The 19,233-nt window shown below is 40.8% G+C and overlaps 3 protein-coding genes across 4 annotated transcripts in view; all 3 read right to left on the bottom strand.

Moving 5' to 3' along the window:
• The window catches only part of crocc2 (ciliary rootlet coiled-coil, rootletin family member 2), an 89,623-nt gene extending 87,220 nt beyond the window's left edge, over positions 1-2,403 (bottom strand). The window contains exons 1-3 of the mRNA XM_017697998.2: positions 2,067-2,403; positions 293-440; positions 64-197 (exon numbers count right to left, since the gene is read on the bottom strand). Of these exons, the coding sequence (XP_017553487.1) occupies positions 64-197; positions 293-440; positions 2,067-2,123 (339 nt within the window). The 5' untranslated portion in view covers positions 2,124-2,403. The remainder of the gene's footprint in view (positions 1-63; positions 198-292; positions 441-2,066) is intronic.
• A 1,443-nt stretch (positions 2,404-3,846) lies between these two features.
• Positions 3,847-16,204, bottom strand: klhl30 (kelch-like family member 30). 2 transcript variants are annotated; one of them, XM_017697996.1, is made up of 9 exons: positions 16,075-16,204; positions 15,273-15,414; positions 13,840-14,688; positions 10,130-10,319; positions 9,931-10,017; positions 8,432-8,587; positions 6,298-6,486; positions 5,911-6,056; positions 3,847-4,584 (listed from the first exon to the last, which is right to left on the bottom strand). In XM_017697996.1, the coding sequence occupies exons 3-9, from the start codon at positions 14,611-14,613 to the stop codon at positions 4,339-4,341; spliced, it is 1,788 nt and encodes a 595-aa protein (XP_017553485.1). In that variant the 5' UTR covers positions 14,614-14,688; positions 15,273-15,414; positions 16,075-16,204; the 3' UTR covers positions 3,847-4,338. The 2 variants fall into 2 exon arrangements, with proteins under 2 accessions (XP_017553485.1, XP_017553486.1); XM_017697997.1 differs by lacking the exon at positions 15,273-15,414.
• A 690-nt stretch (positions 16,205-16,894) lies between these two features.
• espnla (espin like a) overlaps positions 16,895-19,233 on the bottom strand; it is a 33,002-nt gene continuing 30,663 nt past the window's right edge. Inside the window, exons 8-10 of the mRNA XM_017697991.2 lie at positions 19,036-19,181; positions 18,553-18,717; positions 16,895-18,423 (exon numbers count right to left, since the gene is read on the bottom strand). Coding sequence (XP_017553480.2) covers positions 16,945-18,423; positions 18,553-18,717; positions 19,036-19,181 — 1,790 coding nt within the window. The 3' untranslated portion in view covers positions 16,895-16,944. The remainder of the gene's footprint in view (positions 18,424-18,552; positions 18,718-19,035; positions 19,182-19,233) is intronic.

A 19,233-nucleotide genomic window follows, 5' to 3' on the forward strand; every position in this document is an offset into this window, starting at 1 on the left:
GCACTTCTAACCAAGTAGGAGTGAATTAAATTTAAACATAGAAATACATTTGTGTGCTCCTACCCTGCTGGTCAGAGCGGTCTGCTTGTTGTGCAGTTGGTCTCTGTCCAGACAAGTGTGTGAAAGCAGATCCTTCAGGCGCTGGTTCTCTTCCTGCACACTCTGCTCGCCACCAGCAGGCACAGCAGCAGCGGACACTAGGAGCGAACCAGAGGAAAGGTCAGAACACACACCTGCTTGCTAATTACTCCCCGCTGCTGGGTCACAAGAGGAGCAAGAGGAGAGCATGTACCTGCAGGTCCTTCAGCCAGGTTTCGGGTGATGATCTGCCGGATGAGGGCAGGAACTGATGTGGCTGTGGATTCCACATCGTCTCCACGGACCGTGAGGGTCTTTTCTTCAGCGCTGCTGTCTGGGTTCAGCAGGGATTCTTCTAGTGTCTGTAAACATCATCATAGTCATGAATGGACAGAGCCACCCTTCTGATAAAAGTGCATAGACTAGCCTAAATGTACGCTGGCCTAAGCTGATATAGCTGGTTGACTAGCATACCAGCACCCAAAACACAACATATGCTGTTTTGCTGGGCAGGGCATACTAAAGTGACCTCACCCACTCCATGAATGTATGATGCATATGCCCATTAGATTCATTTTGATGAACAGACAGAGCCATTAACTAGGCTTGCAATGTTTCAACAAATTAACATGTACCAGAAGGTCAGTTTCAGTTCCATCCTGAAAGTCTAAGACAAGCTCTAGTCTAATCACATTAACACCACCTCCTTTCATCTACACTCTGTCCATTTTATCAACTCCACCTACCATACAGCTGTAGATTGTAGTCCATCTGTTTCTCTGCATAGTTTATTAGCCCCTCTGTTCTCCAATGGTCAGGAACACCATAGAGCAGGAATTATTTGGGTGGTGGGTCATTCTCAGCACAGCAGTAACATTGACATGGTCTCTTCATGTTAGTGTGTGCTTCACTGGTATGAGGGCATCAGACACAGCGGTGTTTCTGGAGTTTTTAACATTGTGTCCACTCGCTGTCCACTCTGTTAGACACACCTACCTTGTTTGTCCACCTGGTAGACGTAAAATTTAGAGACAGTTGCTAATCTGTTGCTGCACAACCTCCAGTAAATCAGTGATCACAGGACGCTGCCCACGGATGCTACTGGCTGGATATGGTTGGTGGACTATTCTCAGTCCAGCAGTGACATTGAGGTGTTTAAAAACTCCAGCAGCAAGGGCTCCGGAGTGGTGCAACCACCTAAGCGTTGGCCCTATCATCAGGAGAGTTCGTCTGTAGGTGGGAGTCCAAGAGCGCACAGTTGGCCTCGCTTTTCAAAAAGAAGTGGTGGCTGCTCTCACAGGTCTCGGAGGAAGCCTGTGGTAGCCTTCACCCTCCTACCGTTGATAGCATCGTGTGACTGGGGGAGTCCTAACTAGCGGGTGGAATTGGAGACGACTAAATTGGGGAGAAATTTGGGTTAAAAAATACCCCCAAAAAAATAACTCCAGCAGCACTGCTGTGTCTGATCCACTCAGATCAGTGAAACACACTCTAACACACCACCACCACATCAGTGTTACTGTTGAGCTGGTAATGATCCACCAGCCAAATAGTACCTGCTTTGTGGGGGGATACCATGAGGGTCCTGACCATTGAAGAACGGGGTGAAAGGGGGCTAAGCAGCGTAGAAATAAGGAGGGAGTTACGGGGGCGTATAACCTTAATCTAATAACCTTCTTATCTTTACATGAATGGTTACTAGAAGTTTCTTCCATCACTTTGTTTCATACTTTTTTCAACAACAAAAAAAAAAAACACTGAAATTCGACTAGAGGCCAGCACGCGGCTTCAGGTTTCAGGATGGAACTGAAACTGACCTTCTGATCGACCTTAATTTGTTGAAACATTGCAAGCCTCGTTAATATTAAATCAGGCTCTCTCCTCTTTCAGTCGCACTTGCGGTTTTGAGTAGGCAACGGTGCAATAATCTATCTAGCCCACAACATTTAACTTGGTAGTGATCGGATTACCTGCTGGGAGATACGCACCTGAATCACAGCCTCCAGCCCGGGCGAGTGCTCTCCTCGATCCCCCCGAGAATTCATGTGGAAATCGAGTTTAGTCCAAGCAGCAGCACAACACTAGTTTTGCAGCTAAGCCGATGCAGTGCAGCGTGCAGTCTTTTTAACGCATGAATGTCGTTGAGGGTTATAGCGTTGGCTGAGTGTTGCTAAGCAGAACTAATTACTACAGCTGCAGCCAAACTGGAAGCATTCTGAGACACACGGAGGTGACCGATGAGAGATGCACTGAGATGTTAATGTTTCCCTAATCAAACAGAAAACGGCCGCTTGGTGCGACGGTGCCCGAGCAAAACTTCTGCAAAAACAGACTGCAAACTCTACTGAGCTCGAGGCAGGGCGCGAACGTTGTTATGGAAACGGAACGCTGCCCGGGCGGTTGCCAAGGCAACAGAACGCTAGCTTTCTCGTTGCCGTGGTTACGGAGACGCGGGGTTCAAGGATTAGAGCGTCTGTGTTCATGTGGATACAAGTTAATATTCAAATGCAGCCAGAACAGCCTAAAAGCGTGTGATGAGTAGAAAAGAGGGTAGAAGTTAAAGCAGCTACCAAAACCAGCATCAGTAAAAGAGCCATCAGCTTAAAAAGTCTCTCAGAGCTCCCTTTAAACCTGCAGGGGAATTTACTCAGTACAGCCAGCAAAGGGACCTTCGGTGTCTTAGGCTCAGTTCCTCTCTTTCTGTGATTGTGATGATCTAAAGTAGAAAAGTTGGAACATTTTGAAAAATGTAAAACACCAATCTGTGGTTCTCATGAACCGTTGTCTCACTCACAAAAGTACAAAGGAAAAACTTTGTGTTTTCACAAACCAATTAACTCGTATTGTAAATATAAACAAAGTTAGAATTTGCTGCCTGCAATGCACTCAAAAAAAGTTGAGACAGACACTGTTACATCATCTTTTTCTCTTTTTATTACACTTTTTAATGGCTTGGAAACTGAGGAAACTAATTGTTGCAGTTTTGCAAGAAGAATTTTAGATCATTTTTGCTTGATACAAGATACAGTACTCAACATTCGGTCCCTGTCTAACTCTCCTCTTCATGATGCACCATACATTTTAAATAAGAAACAGATCTGGACTGCATAAATGGTGCCTTCACACATGCAGGCCACCCATGCGGTTGGCATGTTATTAATCCAGTAGCGTGATGGTTTCTCATGCAATGCCACCTAAGGGCTCGAAGAAAGCACACATTCAGTGGATTCCAGCCTTGTCCAATACAGACTGAGATTTTTACAGATTATCGGTCATATTATGTACAGTACTTGGTGGAAGACCTAAATTCTTTGCAATCTTGCAAAGAACTGCTTGACAATTCTCTCATGAGTTTTGGCACAGAGTGGTGAGCCATGACCCACCCCTGCTTGCAAGGACTGAGCCTTTATTGGATACTCTTATTATACCCAATCATGATACCCTCCACTTTTTAGACACTTATTATAAGTTACATATTTTAAATAACTTGAGAGTTTAAACAAAATAGCTATCTATATCAAAGAAAAAAGCCTGAACATTTAATTGCATTCCGTATGTAATGGCACTCAAGGATGATGATAAAACAGGAATTACATTCATGCTTTTATGTTTTCAACTATTTACTTAATTAAAATAGCCTATACTTCAACCTGTGCGATAACTGTCTAGGACACTGCCTGTCACAAAAGCATTAGCTTTTAAATGGGTCTTTTGGACAACTTAGCATATTTCTCATCAGCAAAAAATGATCACAATTATAATACATGCTTGTGCTTTAAGAAAAAAAAGTTTTATTTAGTATATGAATGGACACAAAAGCTTTTGTCAATGAAAAATCTCACACAAACATCTTACAGTGTAGAGCAAAATGCAAATACACATGGTAAACACTGTCCTGTTCACAGAGGTCTAGATAAACGAAAGATAAGCCCTGTTTGTCCAAGGCCTGGAAGATTATTTTCTGCAGGCAACTTTAAATGGCAGTTAGTATTTTTTTTTCTTTTTACTTTCAAACAGCATTTAGTTATTAACTTCCCAACCTGTGAGTCAGAGGTGATATAAGGGGTAATGTTAGTCAGGAAAAGTGAGACAAAAAAATCTTCCATTAGTACTTCTACTTTCTATACGCCTGACTGCGCATTTTCAAATTTTACTCAAGCAGATTTTCTCTGAAGTAACAAAAAAAGTTTCTGGGTGGAAACTTTATCTGGTCCTGCAGCAGCAGGTAGGAACGGCTTCCTCTCACCATGATGGGCTCCATCATGTCTCCTCAGGGAACAGTTCAGGCCATTGGGCTGTGTCCAGGAAGATAGAGCAGCAGCCACTGTAATACCACAGCCTGGGGAGGAAACACTCCACCCTCCACGTGTTGGAGGCTCGCTTATACACCTCCACCTCCACACTGTAATCACCCTCCATTCCTTTCCAGTGGCCCCCTGTCACATACAGCTGCCCTCCCAGGACCACCAAACCTCCGTTCTCATGAAGCTTATGCAGGAACTGGATCTGAGAGATAAGAAAACATTGGATATATTCAATACATTCTGGACAAGATCTGAGTATTCAGGACTACTGAAGTGTCCAGAGGTACTGTCGCAGTGGTTTGAATGAATACATCAGACATTAGTATTACTTCCAAATTTTCATTTTAAATTGGCCAATCTTAGAAGACATACTGTGCAATACTGTACACAAGCCAGAGAGTACCCTTTAACCAATTTCCAGTCAAAACAGACATCACGTACAAGTTGTAAAACAGGAAACACTATGAAAAGTACAGAAGAGACCCGGACCCTAAGCACAATATCAATCTATAATATTTAAGTTTTACTACAGACACTTCTTAAAACCCATGTGTTACAGCTGTGTCCTCCCAGTAAAAGCTTTTCGCAAAAAAGCCAATGATATCATGTTTTTATTCAAAGAGACATTTACAGTCACACAACCAAGTAACCCATACACACCTTCATTCACACTTTCTCTCTCATTAGCATGTAAAATGGATAAAATTGGATTGAATTCAGAAACATCAGCCAACTGTGTTTGCACATTGTGGAATGCGACCTCTGCATTTAATCCATCCGTACAGTGAAACACCCACATACATGCACACTAGTGAACACACACACTACGGGGGCAGTGAGCACCCTTGCCCAGAGCAGTGGGCAGCCCGATCCACGGCACCCGGGGAGCAGATATTTCTGGATTGGATATAAGACAATCCACTTGCATAAGAAATGAGAAAGAAAAATGCATGACAAAAATAGACAGTGGAGTTCAAGACAGTGGAGCTTCCAACAAGGGAATTCAAGAAATGATCAAAAGCTACAGAGAAAATGGGAAAACTTAAGAAGACCTAGCAAACTGTCCACCAAAACTGTCACTGTCAAAACTGTCAAAACTGTCAGATAAACAGTATTTTAAGCTTTCATCTTTGAAAGTGAAGAGAAAAATCAAGCTCCACTCTTGATTCAGGTCTGAAATAAATCCACAGGTGTTTCTGTCCATCCTTCCACTGTGAGAAGACAGTTCAGCACTATGAGTCTGAAAGGATGCTGTTACTTAGAAAAGGAAATAGACACAAATTTGCACTAGAACACCAAATATAGACATATGAGATGGACTAAGGTTTTATGGACTGATGAATCTTAATTTGTAATTGGCAGGAAATGTATCCTGAAGTGTGGAAAAACCAATGTTGCAATAAAGGCACTAAAAACTGACTTTATATTTAGTTGTTGAGGCTTCTGTGTAATCTTTTTCTAAATGTATATTTTCTGCTTATTAAATAGATTAAAAGGTGCACAGTACTGTAAGTACGTAAAAACTTACTTTCTGCCATATATTAGCATCAGGGTCATAGAGGAACACCTTCTTTGTGTTGTCTGCTATCAGATAAATAACCCCATCCATAGAAACAGAGCGAGGTGAGGACAGGTACTTCGGGATGAACGGAGAACAGATGATACTCCAGCCATCTGCAAAACACAAACAAGCAAAGAAAGAAAGAAAGAAAAAAATTCATCAAAGAAATTCAAACATAGTATTTTGGGCATGGCAGCATGCACTATATGAAGCTATACTTTAAAAGCTGTATTAAAATGTTCCCTATGCAAAAAGTGCATCTAATTTGACAGGTGCTGATGTCCTGCTGGGCATCTGGTTGTAATAACTATAATGAAAAACCACAGACAGTTCATGATCCTCAGTGACTCCCACCTATGACAGGGTTGTAGCACTGCAGGGTCAGGGCATTATATTTGACAGCACAGGAGCCGATGACGTATAGCTTCCCCAGACATGCGTTGGCCGTGAAGTTCGTCACATATTTCAATGCAGGGGCTGTGAGAGTCCAGGTATTGCTGTATGGGTCATAATGCTCCACTTCTACAATGTCCATTGTAGTGCCTGCGAAAAAAAAGACACAACGCTGTAAGACCCTCTGGGACAATCAAATGGGTGAGGGCAACTGCTAAAAGACTTACAAGTGATTTGTTGTTCTAACTTAAAAAAAAATCAGTAAATTGGCTGTAAGTTTTTAACAATAAGTTAATAAACAACAATCTGTATCTAACATTGTTGTTGTTATTTGATTACTTTTTTACAGTGTAAAAATCAGCTAACCCACTAAATCACAGTGTTTCAATTCAGTTATTAATGTGCTATACTCTTCTTATGGGCTTGTGCACCAAAAACATCGATTCATTTCTGCATGATCATTTTCCAACCTCTCTTTATCCCTTAGAATTAAACAGGCTGCTCTTTTTGCTGTGATTTTAAGACTGCTATAAGGGAAACGGCTTGTGTTTTGATGGGCTACCTTGTTGCTCATACAAAAAGTAGTCCAGACCGAAACACTCCTTGAGTCTTGAGCACGAATGGGTGGGGCTAAACTGCTGTAGGATGAATAGGCCGATATAAACTACGGTCTTCAGCACCTAAGCAAATTATTTAAAACCATTTATCGCTGCAATAAATGTGCACAGCACCATGTAACATTGGATGTATGCAACACCACATAACAGGGGTCGGCACTATGCTACTCCTGAGCCGCGTGTGGCTCTTTTTCTGCATTTCCCAGAATCAGAATTTTATGTAAAAATGAAATGATCCTTCTTTGCACTAAAATAAAGCTCTGATCATTCTAACACAGTCTAACAATAAATGGTCTTAAAAGCTGGAGTTAATCTAGCAGCTAATGAAATGGCAAACAGATAGATTTAAGATGAACAGTGAGAATTTGTAGAAGAACGGACTCATTGCTTGCATTTCTAAGCACTCAGCTGGTTTCCTAATACGTTTGATCTGCAACAAGAAACTGTCAAACACTAAAAAGTCACAAAGCAGAAGTCAGCGTCTCATTCACCCACTTCCACCTTAAATACTGTCGCAGTTACATTCTGGCACCATTTAAAGTGAAACAGGAAAATTCAAACTAGAAGCTGGCGAACAAGAAGCTTCAGCATCATCAAAAAATTGAACACTGAGAAACATTTTACAAGAAACTATTCTACTTTTGTGGAAAAGTGGCCTGCCTGAGATGCAAGAAAACAGTATGAGTCAAGACGGTAAAATGAGCATGAAATGTGGCTCCCAAGGTGGTTTGGGTTTTGTTGAAAGGACTAAAAGGCTCTTCTTAACATTTGGGTTGTTGACCCCTGCCATATAACATTAGAATACATGCACATAAATACATATAGTAAAAATTCATTACTCATTAACATATATAAATTCATTTTTGCCATTTTAATGTTGTTTGTATTTGTTTGTCTGAGCAAATGAATGCTTACTGCCCAGTTAAACAACTTCCTAAGTATAATATAAGTATATTCCTCAGGTGCCTAAAACCTGTGGACAGTGTTGTATATAACTACACTGGTTTTTGTGAAATAAAAAAAAAAAACAAACAAGATGGGCTATTTTTTACACCTAATTTTCCCACGTCTGACACTTTAACATTGTTTACATACTACATCAAATTCTTTGATTTAAAAAAAGTGAGAAAAACCTTTAATAGAAAAATTATTCACTAACAACCGTCATACTAAAATGTATGCAGTTATGAAAGTGCACTGAAAAAGCAGACTTGACACAATTTTCTTTGTTTGCTCATATTTGACCACGTGTAACATATTTTATTCATGCGGATGTGATGCACACATTTGTTTTTGGTATATGAAATGCATCACTTATTTTCTCCACTGCAAGGAATTAAAGCGTAGTTTGCACATTAAATGTTATTTCTTTGCTCCAAAGGGGCAAATAGGGGGCAGATTCTCCAGAGAAATCAGCAGATCATCCCATACAGTCTGCAGCCACTACTGTCTTTATTTATCTATATTTATTTTCTTACCACCAATGACGTAAATCTCTCCGTTTAGAGCTGCTGAGGAGTGGTTAGTCCTGGGCCGCAGCATCGGAGCTACCGTAACCCACCTCCCTTCACGAGTGATAAACTTCCAGGTTTCTGTGGTCGACCAGGTGTTGGACTGGGAACCTCGTGAACCTCCTGAAAAAACGCATTCAGGCCATGAACAGATTATGCTTTTTTCCGTGTGCATTGGTTATATCTTATAAAGTCATGCTGGCTTTGTATTAGACAAATATTAATGGGTAAGAATGGCTCTTTAATAAAACCCCAAAAGAGCAGCAATACAAAAGGTCTCCTATGAAAACAGGGTAACATAAGAGTGGGACAGGCCTATGTGCAGTTGGAAGAGAGTTCAATATTTCTCGCCAAGTCTTTGAAAAGCTAGTGTTCCATTAGCAAGTGTGTGTAGTAGGCCTCACTTCTTAAAGTGGTTCCAGTTCTTATATGAATCTCAGGGAGATTTTCTGTGCGGCAGCTGAGTTTTCTTCTTCATCCTCTCCAAATCCTCTGTAGATATGATGTTCCATTCATGTAATACAGCTTTCAAATATGGGGAGGGAAGCCATAAATCTGTCTGATACTCGCTCCAAATGCCCCTGTTACCATAAATACATTCAAAATCCCGGGCTCGTTGCTGGGTTTGTTTCTGTTTTCATCTTAAAAATAGAATCTAGCCTCTGTTCTTTTTAGTCTCTTCAGTTAAGTTCAGTCAAACCCTCACTCCCAAGCCTTATTATTTGCTAGTGTTCAATCTTCAGGCTTACTAATTAGTAATAATGAATTATTCACATATCATCATGTTCATCGTGTCATTTCAGCTCAGTTAAATCCAACTTCTTTTGTATAACACACAACAGACACTGGGAAAGATTCATAAAACTCTGTGAAAATAAGAAGCATTCATAAAGACACAGATGCAGTGATGGCACTGGTCTCTTAATGTCGTGTTATTTTCACCAGTGTTCTGGGCAAGAGACGATCAGAATCACATGTTATCGAGCTCCTATTCTGGACCATCCAAGCTCCAGCTGACTGCCAAAAAAAACCTAAAATAACAACTGAAATAAAACAACTGAAATAAAAAAATAAATAAATAAAGCTACAAACTTTAAGAAAAAAGTGCTGACAAATAATAAACATGCTCTTAACTTTTAATCAAGAAACTTTATCAGAAAATGATTTAACTAAAAAAAGGCACGTAGAAAATTCTTTACACATAAAAAAAACTTAATTGTAGAAAACATTTTATTAGCATTTATGATTTCATTTCTCAAATTAATAATAATAATAATAATAATAATAATAAATTGCTATGGTTGTTTTAGCATTTGTCTTTTATTATTAAAAAAATTGAATATTTTATTTGATTTGTACATGTGAAAACTAAATAATACATTTCAACAGTAGAAATCCAGTTTTTACTTGTAAGAAATCCATCACGTGTAACTTTGTTGGTAAAAAAGAGTTAAAGTGTTGCTCACCTGTGACATAAACATCATTGTTTAAAGACACAAGAGAATAACCCCACTTATTGTAGTTGGGAAAGTCAGGTAGCTGATGCCACTGCTCTGTCAAAAGAACAGAAAGCTTAGTGAAAAATTAGTGCAGACTTGAATTCTAACAAACATTCTTGATGTTTTTGTGAAAGTATAGGAGATTAAGCGGTGTTGTCATCCTTACGAAGCTTTGGGTTGTAGAAGGCACAGTTCCTGGGGTGAATCCTGCCGTTTCTCTCACCATCCTCCTCTTCGTCTTCATCATCAGAGTCATCCAGTGAACGGCCACCCATCACAAACAGCACTTCCTGCAAGTTATGAGGGGTGTTCTGGAACAGGCTCTGCTCTGACTCGCCCACCTGCATATGAACTTTCTAACCCAAAAAAACAAGGTCATTTACATTTTAGAGAAAGACAAAGAAACTGACAATGCAGAGTGAGCCAAGCACAAAATATGAACAATTTACCATCCAGGTTTGGAAACACGTATATCCAATCATTTTTACTAAAATATACCTGAAATAACAGCCTGTATTTTAGATGTTGCATTTAAAATTGCCATATTTTGTCATCATAGTTACTGAAGTTCTCAGTTATCTAGGCTATCTAATGAATTTTTATCACACTTCCAAAATTTCCAAAGTTACACAGCATTTGGTTCGATTTAGTGGTATAAGTAGAAATATATTTTTAGGTAGGCCAGTGAAAAAGTGCATAGCCCAACTTGGTAGATACAATTTCCAAGCGCAATGTCATAACATTAATCTAAAGCCCGTAGTGCAACGTCGTAACATTAGTCTAAAGCCCGTACTGCAACGTCGTAACATTAGTCTAAAGCCCGTACTGCAACGTCGTAACATTAATCTAAAGCCCGTAGTGCAACGTCGTAACATTAGTCTAAAGCCCGTACTGCAACGTCGTAACATTAGTCTAAAGCCCGTACTGCAACGTCGTAACATTAGTCTAAAGCCCGTACTGCAACGTCGTAACATTAGTCTAAAGCCCGTACTGCAACGTCGTAACATTAGTCTAAAGCCCGTACTGCAACGTCGTAACATTAGTCTAAAGCCCGTAGTGCAACGTTGTAACATTAGTCTAAAGCCCGTACTGCAACGTCGTAACATTAGTCTAAAGCCCGTACTGCAACGTCGTAACATTAGTCTAAAGCCCGTACTGCAACGTCGTAACATTAGTCTAAAGCCCGTACTGCAACGTCGTAACATTAGTCTAAAGCCCGTACTGCAACGTCGTAACATTAGTCTAAAGCCCGTACTGCAACGTCGTAACATTAGTCTAAAGCCCGTACTGCAACGTCGTAACATTAGTCTAAAGCCCGTACTGCAACGTCGTAACATTAGTCTAAAGCCCGTACTGCAACGTCGTAACATTAGTCTAAAGCCCGTACTGCAACGTCGTAACATTAGTCTAAAGCCCGTAGTGCAACGTTGTAACATTAGTCTAAAGCCCGTACTGCAACGTCGTAACATTAGTCTAAAGCCCGTACTGCAACGTCGTAACATTAGTCTAAAGCCCGTACTGCAACGTCGTAACATTAGTCTAAAGCCCGTACTGCAACGTCGTAACATTAGTCTAAAGCCCGTACTGCAACGTCGTAACATTAGTCTAAAGCCCGTACTGCAACGTCGTAACATTAGTCTAAAGCCCATACTGCAACGTTGTAACATTAGTCTAAAGCCCGTAGTGCAACGTCGTAACATTAGTCTAAAGCCCGTACTGCAACGTCGTAACATTAGTCTAAAGCCCGTACTGCAACGTCGTAACATTAGTCTAAAGCCCGTACTGCAACGTCGTAACATTAGTCTAAAGCCCGTAGTGCAACGTTGTAACATTAGTCTAAAGCCCGTACTGCAACGTCGTAACATTAGTCTAAAGCCTGTTGCTGACAGCAGTGCAGTCATCATTATACCTTTTGCAACACTTCCACTCTAATAAAAAATATTAGCAACACTATGTCAACTGACATCAACCAGAGTGCTGGATTCACAAAAACCCAACCAACACTGACCTTTACTAACCAACAGCACCCTTCAGTATAAAGCATGTGTCCACCTACCACAAGCATAACTTCTGTCCAAGAAAGAAGAAGTTTAAGTTAAAATTAGAGAGCTGGGATGTAAAAATATGAGGTAAACCTAAACCGAACCATCGTATGCTAGGGCATGAAGAATGGTGCAGAAATACAGCTGAAATGCCTGCTAAATCAGGTTATAGGGCCAGAAACATACTCAATGCAAATACACTGCAAATGCACAGTTCTGTACAAACTCAAGATGCATTCTTACATTATTGAGGCGGTCAAAACATTCAGTACAGAGCGAGATCCACGGTCATCGCAAATGCCTTAGTTACTAAACAAGCACAGGAGCGTGAGAGACTTTACTTGTTCTATAAGAATGAACAGGTCATTATACATGGTTGGCCAGGCTGGCTTGGCTGTCACTATAGAGGCCCTTGCTGTAACAGTCAGCTTGTGCTTGTGTTGTGATGTGTGATGAATTGCGTTGCAACACGTTTTAGGCCGGAAACTTACGTACTTCGCACAAGGATGCAAAGATCGATGCTGCGAGCTATGTGGACACCGTTTTGCATGTTGTTCTGTTTAAAATGTGCCACAATGCAATTCATAACACAACACAACATTATGAGCGTTACATCAAGGGGCGCTGCAGTGAAACCCAAGATTGTTATGTGGTTTTGTATGTCCAGTGTGTCTTCTCAACTGCTGTAGCAGATGTGCAGTTGAGTCTCATGTAAAAATAGTTTTCTTACAAAACATAGATAAAACATTATCACCTTTACATTTCAATAGAACAGATAAAGCAGCTCATTCCTGTCTGTCCACATTTAACTATTGAGGGCTGTTGAAATAAGAGAGATCACACCTTAAGTAGTGACTGTTTTAACCACCACAGTAATGTAAAATGCTATTTGCAATGCATTGGCTGGGTGTTATCATTTGCGTTCATGTGCTTGCATTGAGTATATTTCTGGCCTTCAAACGAAACAAGGCACAAAACCATGTCTGAGTTGCACAAAGCATCTGCATTCATATACGTCTTTGAAGCCTTACACTAACCCTATGCCTTCAATATTCTACATAAAAGTAAACTTTTTTATGTTAGTTGTAACACAATGTGCTGGTAACAAAATAACTACAGCAGCTATCTACCATTCATTTCTCATTGGATTTCTAATATAGCCAGCTAAGGAGCTTGTCACGTTAGCCATACACTGAGCAGCTACTCGAACTAAACTAAAGCTCGCTGATTTGGCTAGCAACGTTATGAGTGGTCGAAATAAAGAGTATTTTGTATTTTACATGTATAATCTGTTAATTCCTCATAAACTCCCACATTTATATCATAGCTATCTATCCCTCTTGCATGTTAGCTTCTAGTATGTGTGCTGCATACATTAACACTTCAACAAGTCAGTCACTCTGAATAAATTTAGCATAGCATCTCGTACAGAGGTAAACGTAGTGGGCAGTGACCAAACCACAGCTTTTCAGACGTCAGCTAGGAATTTAATCACAAAAAACCTTTCAAAAAGCACCACTGCATCTTTTGAAACTGCCACTGAAACAACATCACTGGTCAGCTTGAGTTCACTAACTTCCAGTTTTGTTAAGTCAGCTAACAGATGCCCACATTGGCTAACATCACGCTCAGTGATGGGAGAGTGGGAGGGCCATCCTTATGTTTGGTCTCTTGGTCTCCCACCTGGCATCACCTGAGACTGAACTTGTGATATCCCATTGATCAGGGCCTTACACAGGTGGCTTTTCCACCCAGAAGACCAGGAATATTACAAGATGCGTTTCCTAATAATTATACATGCTTGCGGTCATAGCAAAAAGACAACATGACTGACCTCTCTGCAAACAACCTCCAGCAGTTCTCTGCACTCCTTTGAGTCCTGGACCAGTGGATCTTTCAGCAGGCTGTCCTTAAGATAAGTCTCAGGTAGAAGTGGGAGTCTTGCCAGCCTCAGCAATTCTGGCAACTGACAGATCCGGCTGTCCCTGCAATGCCTGACCCAAGCAAGAACCGCCTCAGCTCGGGCACAGTCATCCCGCGTCTGCAGAGCATCGTCCTTCAGACAGGCCATCAGCTTGTCCTTCTCCAGCAGCAGAAACTCTTCATGCTGCTGCACAGCCTCAAAGTTTTCTAGCAGGAAGGCTTTGGCTTTGGCCACCACCTCAGGGCAACCGTGAATCTCTCCAAACTCCTGGATGCCTAGGCAGTTGGTGGCATCAATCTGGTGCTGGAGGTACCGGCTGCAAACAGCACGCACCGTGTGGAACTGAAGCTGGCTTGAGGTGGATATGAGGCCCTCTACATTCCTCTGGTTGATTGTGAGCTTGCCAGTGTAAGCAAAGTCCAGCAGAGTGGCCAGCACATCAGGATCCACATCATGAAGCTCCACACGGGCTGATATGCTTTCTACAAAGTCCCCCGAGAACATAGAGCGGAAGTAGAGGCTGCAGAGAGCTAGGATGCCACGATGGCATGGGAAGTCCTGTCCACCAGCGCTCAGGGTGACGTCCACTAGCTTGGGGTTGGAGCAGAGAGAACGCAAGCCCTCTAGGATGCTCTGAGGGTGAGAGGACAGGCAGAAATCCAAGTCGTCCACATTACGTACCATGATGATACGTTAGATCCTGGTGACCAGCGGTCTTAATGCACTTCAAGACAACTAACACTTATGCCCAATGTTTATCTGCACAGGGAGATGAGAGAATTTTTTCAAATACATACCAGTCATCTGTGGTGATTTAATACCAATAGTAATACCATTTCCAAGCAATGGCCTGTAAGTGGATGTACTTTACAAACAAATTATTTTGCTTTATAGTACCAATAACCTATAATATACATTACAAATACTGTAAATATGTTACTGAATAATCCATTCTATATCCAAAAGTTTGAAGACATCAGTTCATCTAACATTTCTTCTGAAATCAGAGATATTATATTCTACATTGTATTAGAATGAAAGAGGCTGTTTTTGTTACTGTGCCTTTAAGACTGATAGCCTGTTCAAGCCTAGACTGCTTACTATGAGCACGAATGGGTAGAAATAAACTATTGTAAATTGAATAAGTGGATGTGTGTAAATGGAGTTACTAATGACATTACAAAAACAATGAACACTAAAAAGGCTGTTTTTTACAGTTTAGTTTCCATATAGAGATTGTATGGACTAAGGAATGAATGGTACACTTTGAAACACAAGTTTACATACTACATCAAAACATTTATTTCAAATAACAATATTCAGTTTTCCATGATGATATGTACCTTTTAATCAGGTTCTGATGTTGGATAATTAGTTCTGAACCACAAACGGCATTTATGTCATGCGATGCTTAACATTGGGCATGGTGATCTCAGGCTCGTGTTGGGCAACTTCAGAGCATCCCATTCAATTGGCAAAGCTTTTCTATGGAGATTACATAAGCTGTGTCAGCAATTAGTTCACCTTAAATCAGCCAAATTCATTTCTGCTTACTTTTGGACATACAGAGTAAGTCTTAAGATTAATAATCAAATCATAAGCCTGGGGTTCAAGAGGTTCACTCCTAAAAGACCTTTTATAACACCAGTGGCATATGTCATTGCTCTGTGATACAGTGACTGAGCACTTTTGAAGAAGACCAGATGAAGGAATGAAGTCATGACATGAGATAAGGATACATTTATAACTATATGCTTGCCAGTAGTAGTTAAACATTTTGTGAGAAAACAAAGTAATAAATAGAAAGAACACTGGACCTATTTGCCCATGGCAAATCCAAAGACAATTACTAGTTGACTCACATGTACAGATTAAAATTTTTTAAAGACAGATAAATGTGATTGTGTTTTAAGATTTTCAGAATCAACTCTTTTAATATGTAATCTAATTACACATTTCCTAAGGGTTCTCATGGTGCCGTGACAGCCATTCTCACATGACACATTTAATGACGGTATTTTTGTTTACTCCTTAGCAGCTAATGGCTAAAAAGAAGCCCAGAGACTAACACAAATCTATAAGGTACATTCCTGTTTCTGTAAATCTCCTTTTACTTTGCAAAATTGAAGTAAAATGTGAACTTACCTGTGAGTAAAACGAAAGCAGAAATCATACAGCATTTAAAATAACTTGCTAAAAGCTCTGGTTCCTAACGCAACTTGTTGAACCAGGGCCGCAAAATACGGTCACTGAGTCAAAGGGACAGCATGCTTGTCTTTCACCCAACTATTTTTAGATCAGTCAGCAGTGAGGGACTATATTCAGATCCCAAACACTACAGGCTCAACTCCCACCTGCTCTTAAAGAGATACACCCCCACAAACACACACACACACACACACACACACCCACACACACACACACACACACACACACACACACACTTGGGTACACTAGAGTGGGTAAGATGATTAATTCATTTAATCATTAGAGTCATGATTAAATGATTAAAAGTGCAAGAGCTCACTGGAACAGGTACAGCGCTTCAGTTTCCTGTAATGGTGTGGACAGTGATACTAGACAAACTCTAAGGAGACTTGATTAAAAAGGCTTGTTAAGCAGATCACTGAATACAATACGGCAGTAAGTCTTACAAGGGGCATTCAGCTAGAAAGTATATTTCAAAATCAGCATAAAACTCCATATATGAGGCTACTTAATGATTCTATTAACTGAATTGCAACAGATTGTTAAATGGTCCAGTTTATACCAGTCAAATGACAAATGAGTAAAACATATCAATACAAAGTTCATACAAACAGCAAACTTGAAACAGCTATCCAAGTAATATTGGTTTCTTGAAATTCCACATCTCTGTTAAAAAGAACTCTAAATCTAACCAAACAAAAATTTGAGCACATACAAGTCATTTGAGTATTCAGACAATATTTTCTGTCCAGTATATATTTTACACAAAGGTATCAAAAGAGAAGAGTATAAAACTGCTTGCCAATATCACTCAAAGTCAAAAATCTCTGCTTCCTTTTCTTTCCAGAAGGCAAAACTTCTGTCAATGTATTTGCAGATCTCATCATTGCTCAAATTGGTAATGTCTGGGCTTCTCGAAGGGATATCACTCTCATCTGGAGTCGGAGTCTGCACAATGACTTTGGGCACTGGCCTTGTCTCTGCCGGTGGGCTTTTTTCCAGATCTCCCACCTCTGGCTGGCTGGATGCCTCACTAAAGAATCTGATCTTGATATCCTCAAACCCATCCTTCCATTCCCTGTTCCCAGCTTCGATGTCCTGGATCACAGCCTTGTGGAAATCCCGCACCGTTTCCCAGCTAAAACGGCCCACATGGTCGAACACCTCGAAGCACAGCAGGTGCCTCATCTTCCTCTCGTCTGCTGTAAGGTCCAGCTCAAGGATGTGGAAATATCCCAGCATGAAAAGGTCCAATGTTAGCGTGTCATAGTCTACGGATGCTCCATCCACACGGGGCAGGAACTGCTCAGGCGAGTAGAGGGCCTGCTGCCGATTGAGTCTGCGGATCTGCCGAGACGGGACAATAGATATCATGCTCCTCCAGTTGCCGATCATCTTGTTGATGGCACTCCTCTGCTTGAAGAAGTGTCCCAAGGAGCCATTCTCCATCATTTTTTTGGGCGAGATATCCAAGCTGGCCTTGCGGTGAAACTTGCTCCTCTCTACCATTTCCTGACTGTCTATGCTGTGCTTCCGTTGTGCATTTTTGACAGTAACGGCATATGCAGACTTCTTCCAGTGACCCAAGAACAGGACAACAATACGTTCCTTGCGCAGGCTTGTGGTCTCCATAACATCATTGGCTTCATCATAGCCAACGACATAATCATCCTGGGTCACCTCTGTTGCTGGATCTTGATTTTCTGAGGTTTCTCTTGAGTCATTCTCAGTTGGTTGTTTCTCTTGCACAGACAGTTCCGTACTCTCTAAATTTTCAGTGACAGGAACATCTTGATTCTCAAAGTTAGACTTCAGATTGCGCACTGACACACCAAACTCATGGATCTCGTTTTCGATCTTCTCTCTCCGACCTCTGTAGTTCTGCCTCTCAAAGTTTTGAGAAAAGACATTTACAAGCTCAGTGTTAGGCATTTTGCAATAGGGCTGGTCCGTCAAGTTACTCATAAGCAGGGACATGCTCTTCACAATCCCTGATATCCGATTGCACCATACAGGCAGTGGAATCTGTGTGTTAGGGTTTCCGTACTGAGTATTGACCGTGATGTTGACGATTGGTGCTGGAAGTATGTTCCGGAGCTCCTGTGCTAGCCGAGCCAGCTCCATCTCATAGCCTTCGCAGTTCTTCTGCATGGAGACACTTTTTATTTGCTTCTCCAGGTAGATGAGGTCATCTTCGGTCAGCAGTTCTCCAAACGGACCCAGAATGGCATTGTGTGCTTGAGAGTACCTCCAGCTGTCCATCTTCGCATACCTATTCCCATTCTCCTGTTAAAGCATGTCAAATAGCAGTCTGTTCAATCCCAAAACCTCCATGAAACATCAGGTCTCTTTTTAGACATTGTAGATAAAGCCAACATTCACAGATATATTACACAAAGATGTAAACATGTTTACCTTCCTTCTCTGGGCCTCCTCATCCAGTAGTCTAGCCTGCAGCTGTCGCACCATCACTTGTCTTTTCCATTCAGCTATAGGTCTGCCCTTCTCATCATGAGTAGGTACCAGGTAGTCAATATCAGAGAGGTTAGCTTCTTCTGTGGGCAACACCACCATCTTATTCTTAGAAGAGAAGACACAAACCAATATGTACAATTATTTGTAATGGAAATGCACACAAATATGCATGAAAAAGAGATATGTATATATCATATATAAAGAGTCTGTACTGAACAACTACTTTCTATGTTTTTGTATTTGATTGGTGTTGATTACTTTTTTGGTTTTGGATTTCAGCCCCAATCTATACAAATTATCAGTAAAAACATAAACATCAACACTCCCAATACACATAAAATGCAACTAGAATCTCACAAATTCTTTACAGACAAAACATTTATTCTTTGTCACAAAACACAAATGAAACATGAATATACATACAGAGGGAGTAAAGCTTTCTGTTAATTTAGAGTTTTTTAGAGAGGTGATTGATTTCATGTCTCCCAGTTTCATTTCTCCCAGCAGCTTTTTCCCTTTCTCTGGCACAGGACTGCTCGTAGGACTGCTGGAGCTGAGGCTCTTCACCACTGCAATGACATGAACATTATTTATTCTCCTCATATGTTTCCGTTCATGTTC

This window comes from Pygocentrus nattereri, chromosome 26 (assembly GCF_015220715.1).
Source record: "Pygocentrus nattereri isolate fPygNat1 chromosome 26, fPygNat1.pri, whole genome shotgun sequence".
In the NCBI taxonomy this organism is placed as follows: Eukaryota; Metazoa; Chordata; class Actinopteri; order Characiformes; family Serrasalmidae; genus Pygocentrus; species Pygocentrus nattereri.

Coding starts and splice junctions, on each gene's coding strand:
- klhl30 (XM_017697997.1), bottom strand. CDS start 14,613: ATGGTACGTAATGTGGACGACTTGGATTTCTGCCTGTCCTCTCACCCT. Junction 6,057..6,297: donor GTGCTACAACCCTGTCATAG/GTGGGAGTCACT, acceptor TGTGTTTTGCAG/ATGGCTGGAGTATCATCTGT. Junction 4,585..5,910: donor ATGCTAATATATGGCAGAAA/GTAAGTTTTTAC, acceptor CTTATCTCTCAG/ATCCAGTTCCTGCATAAGCT.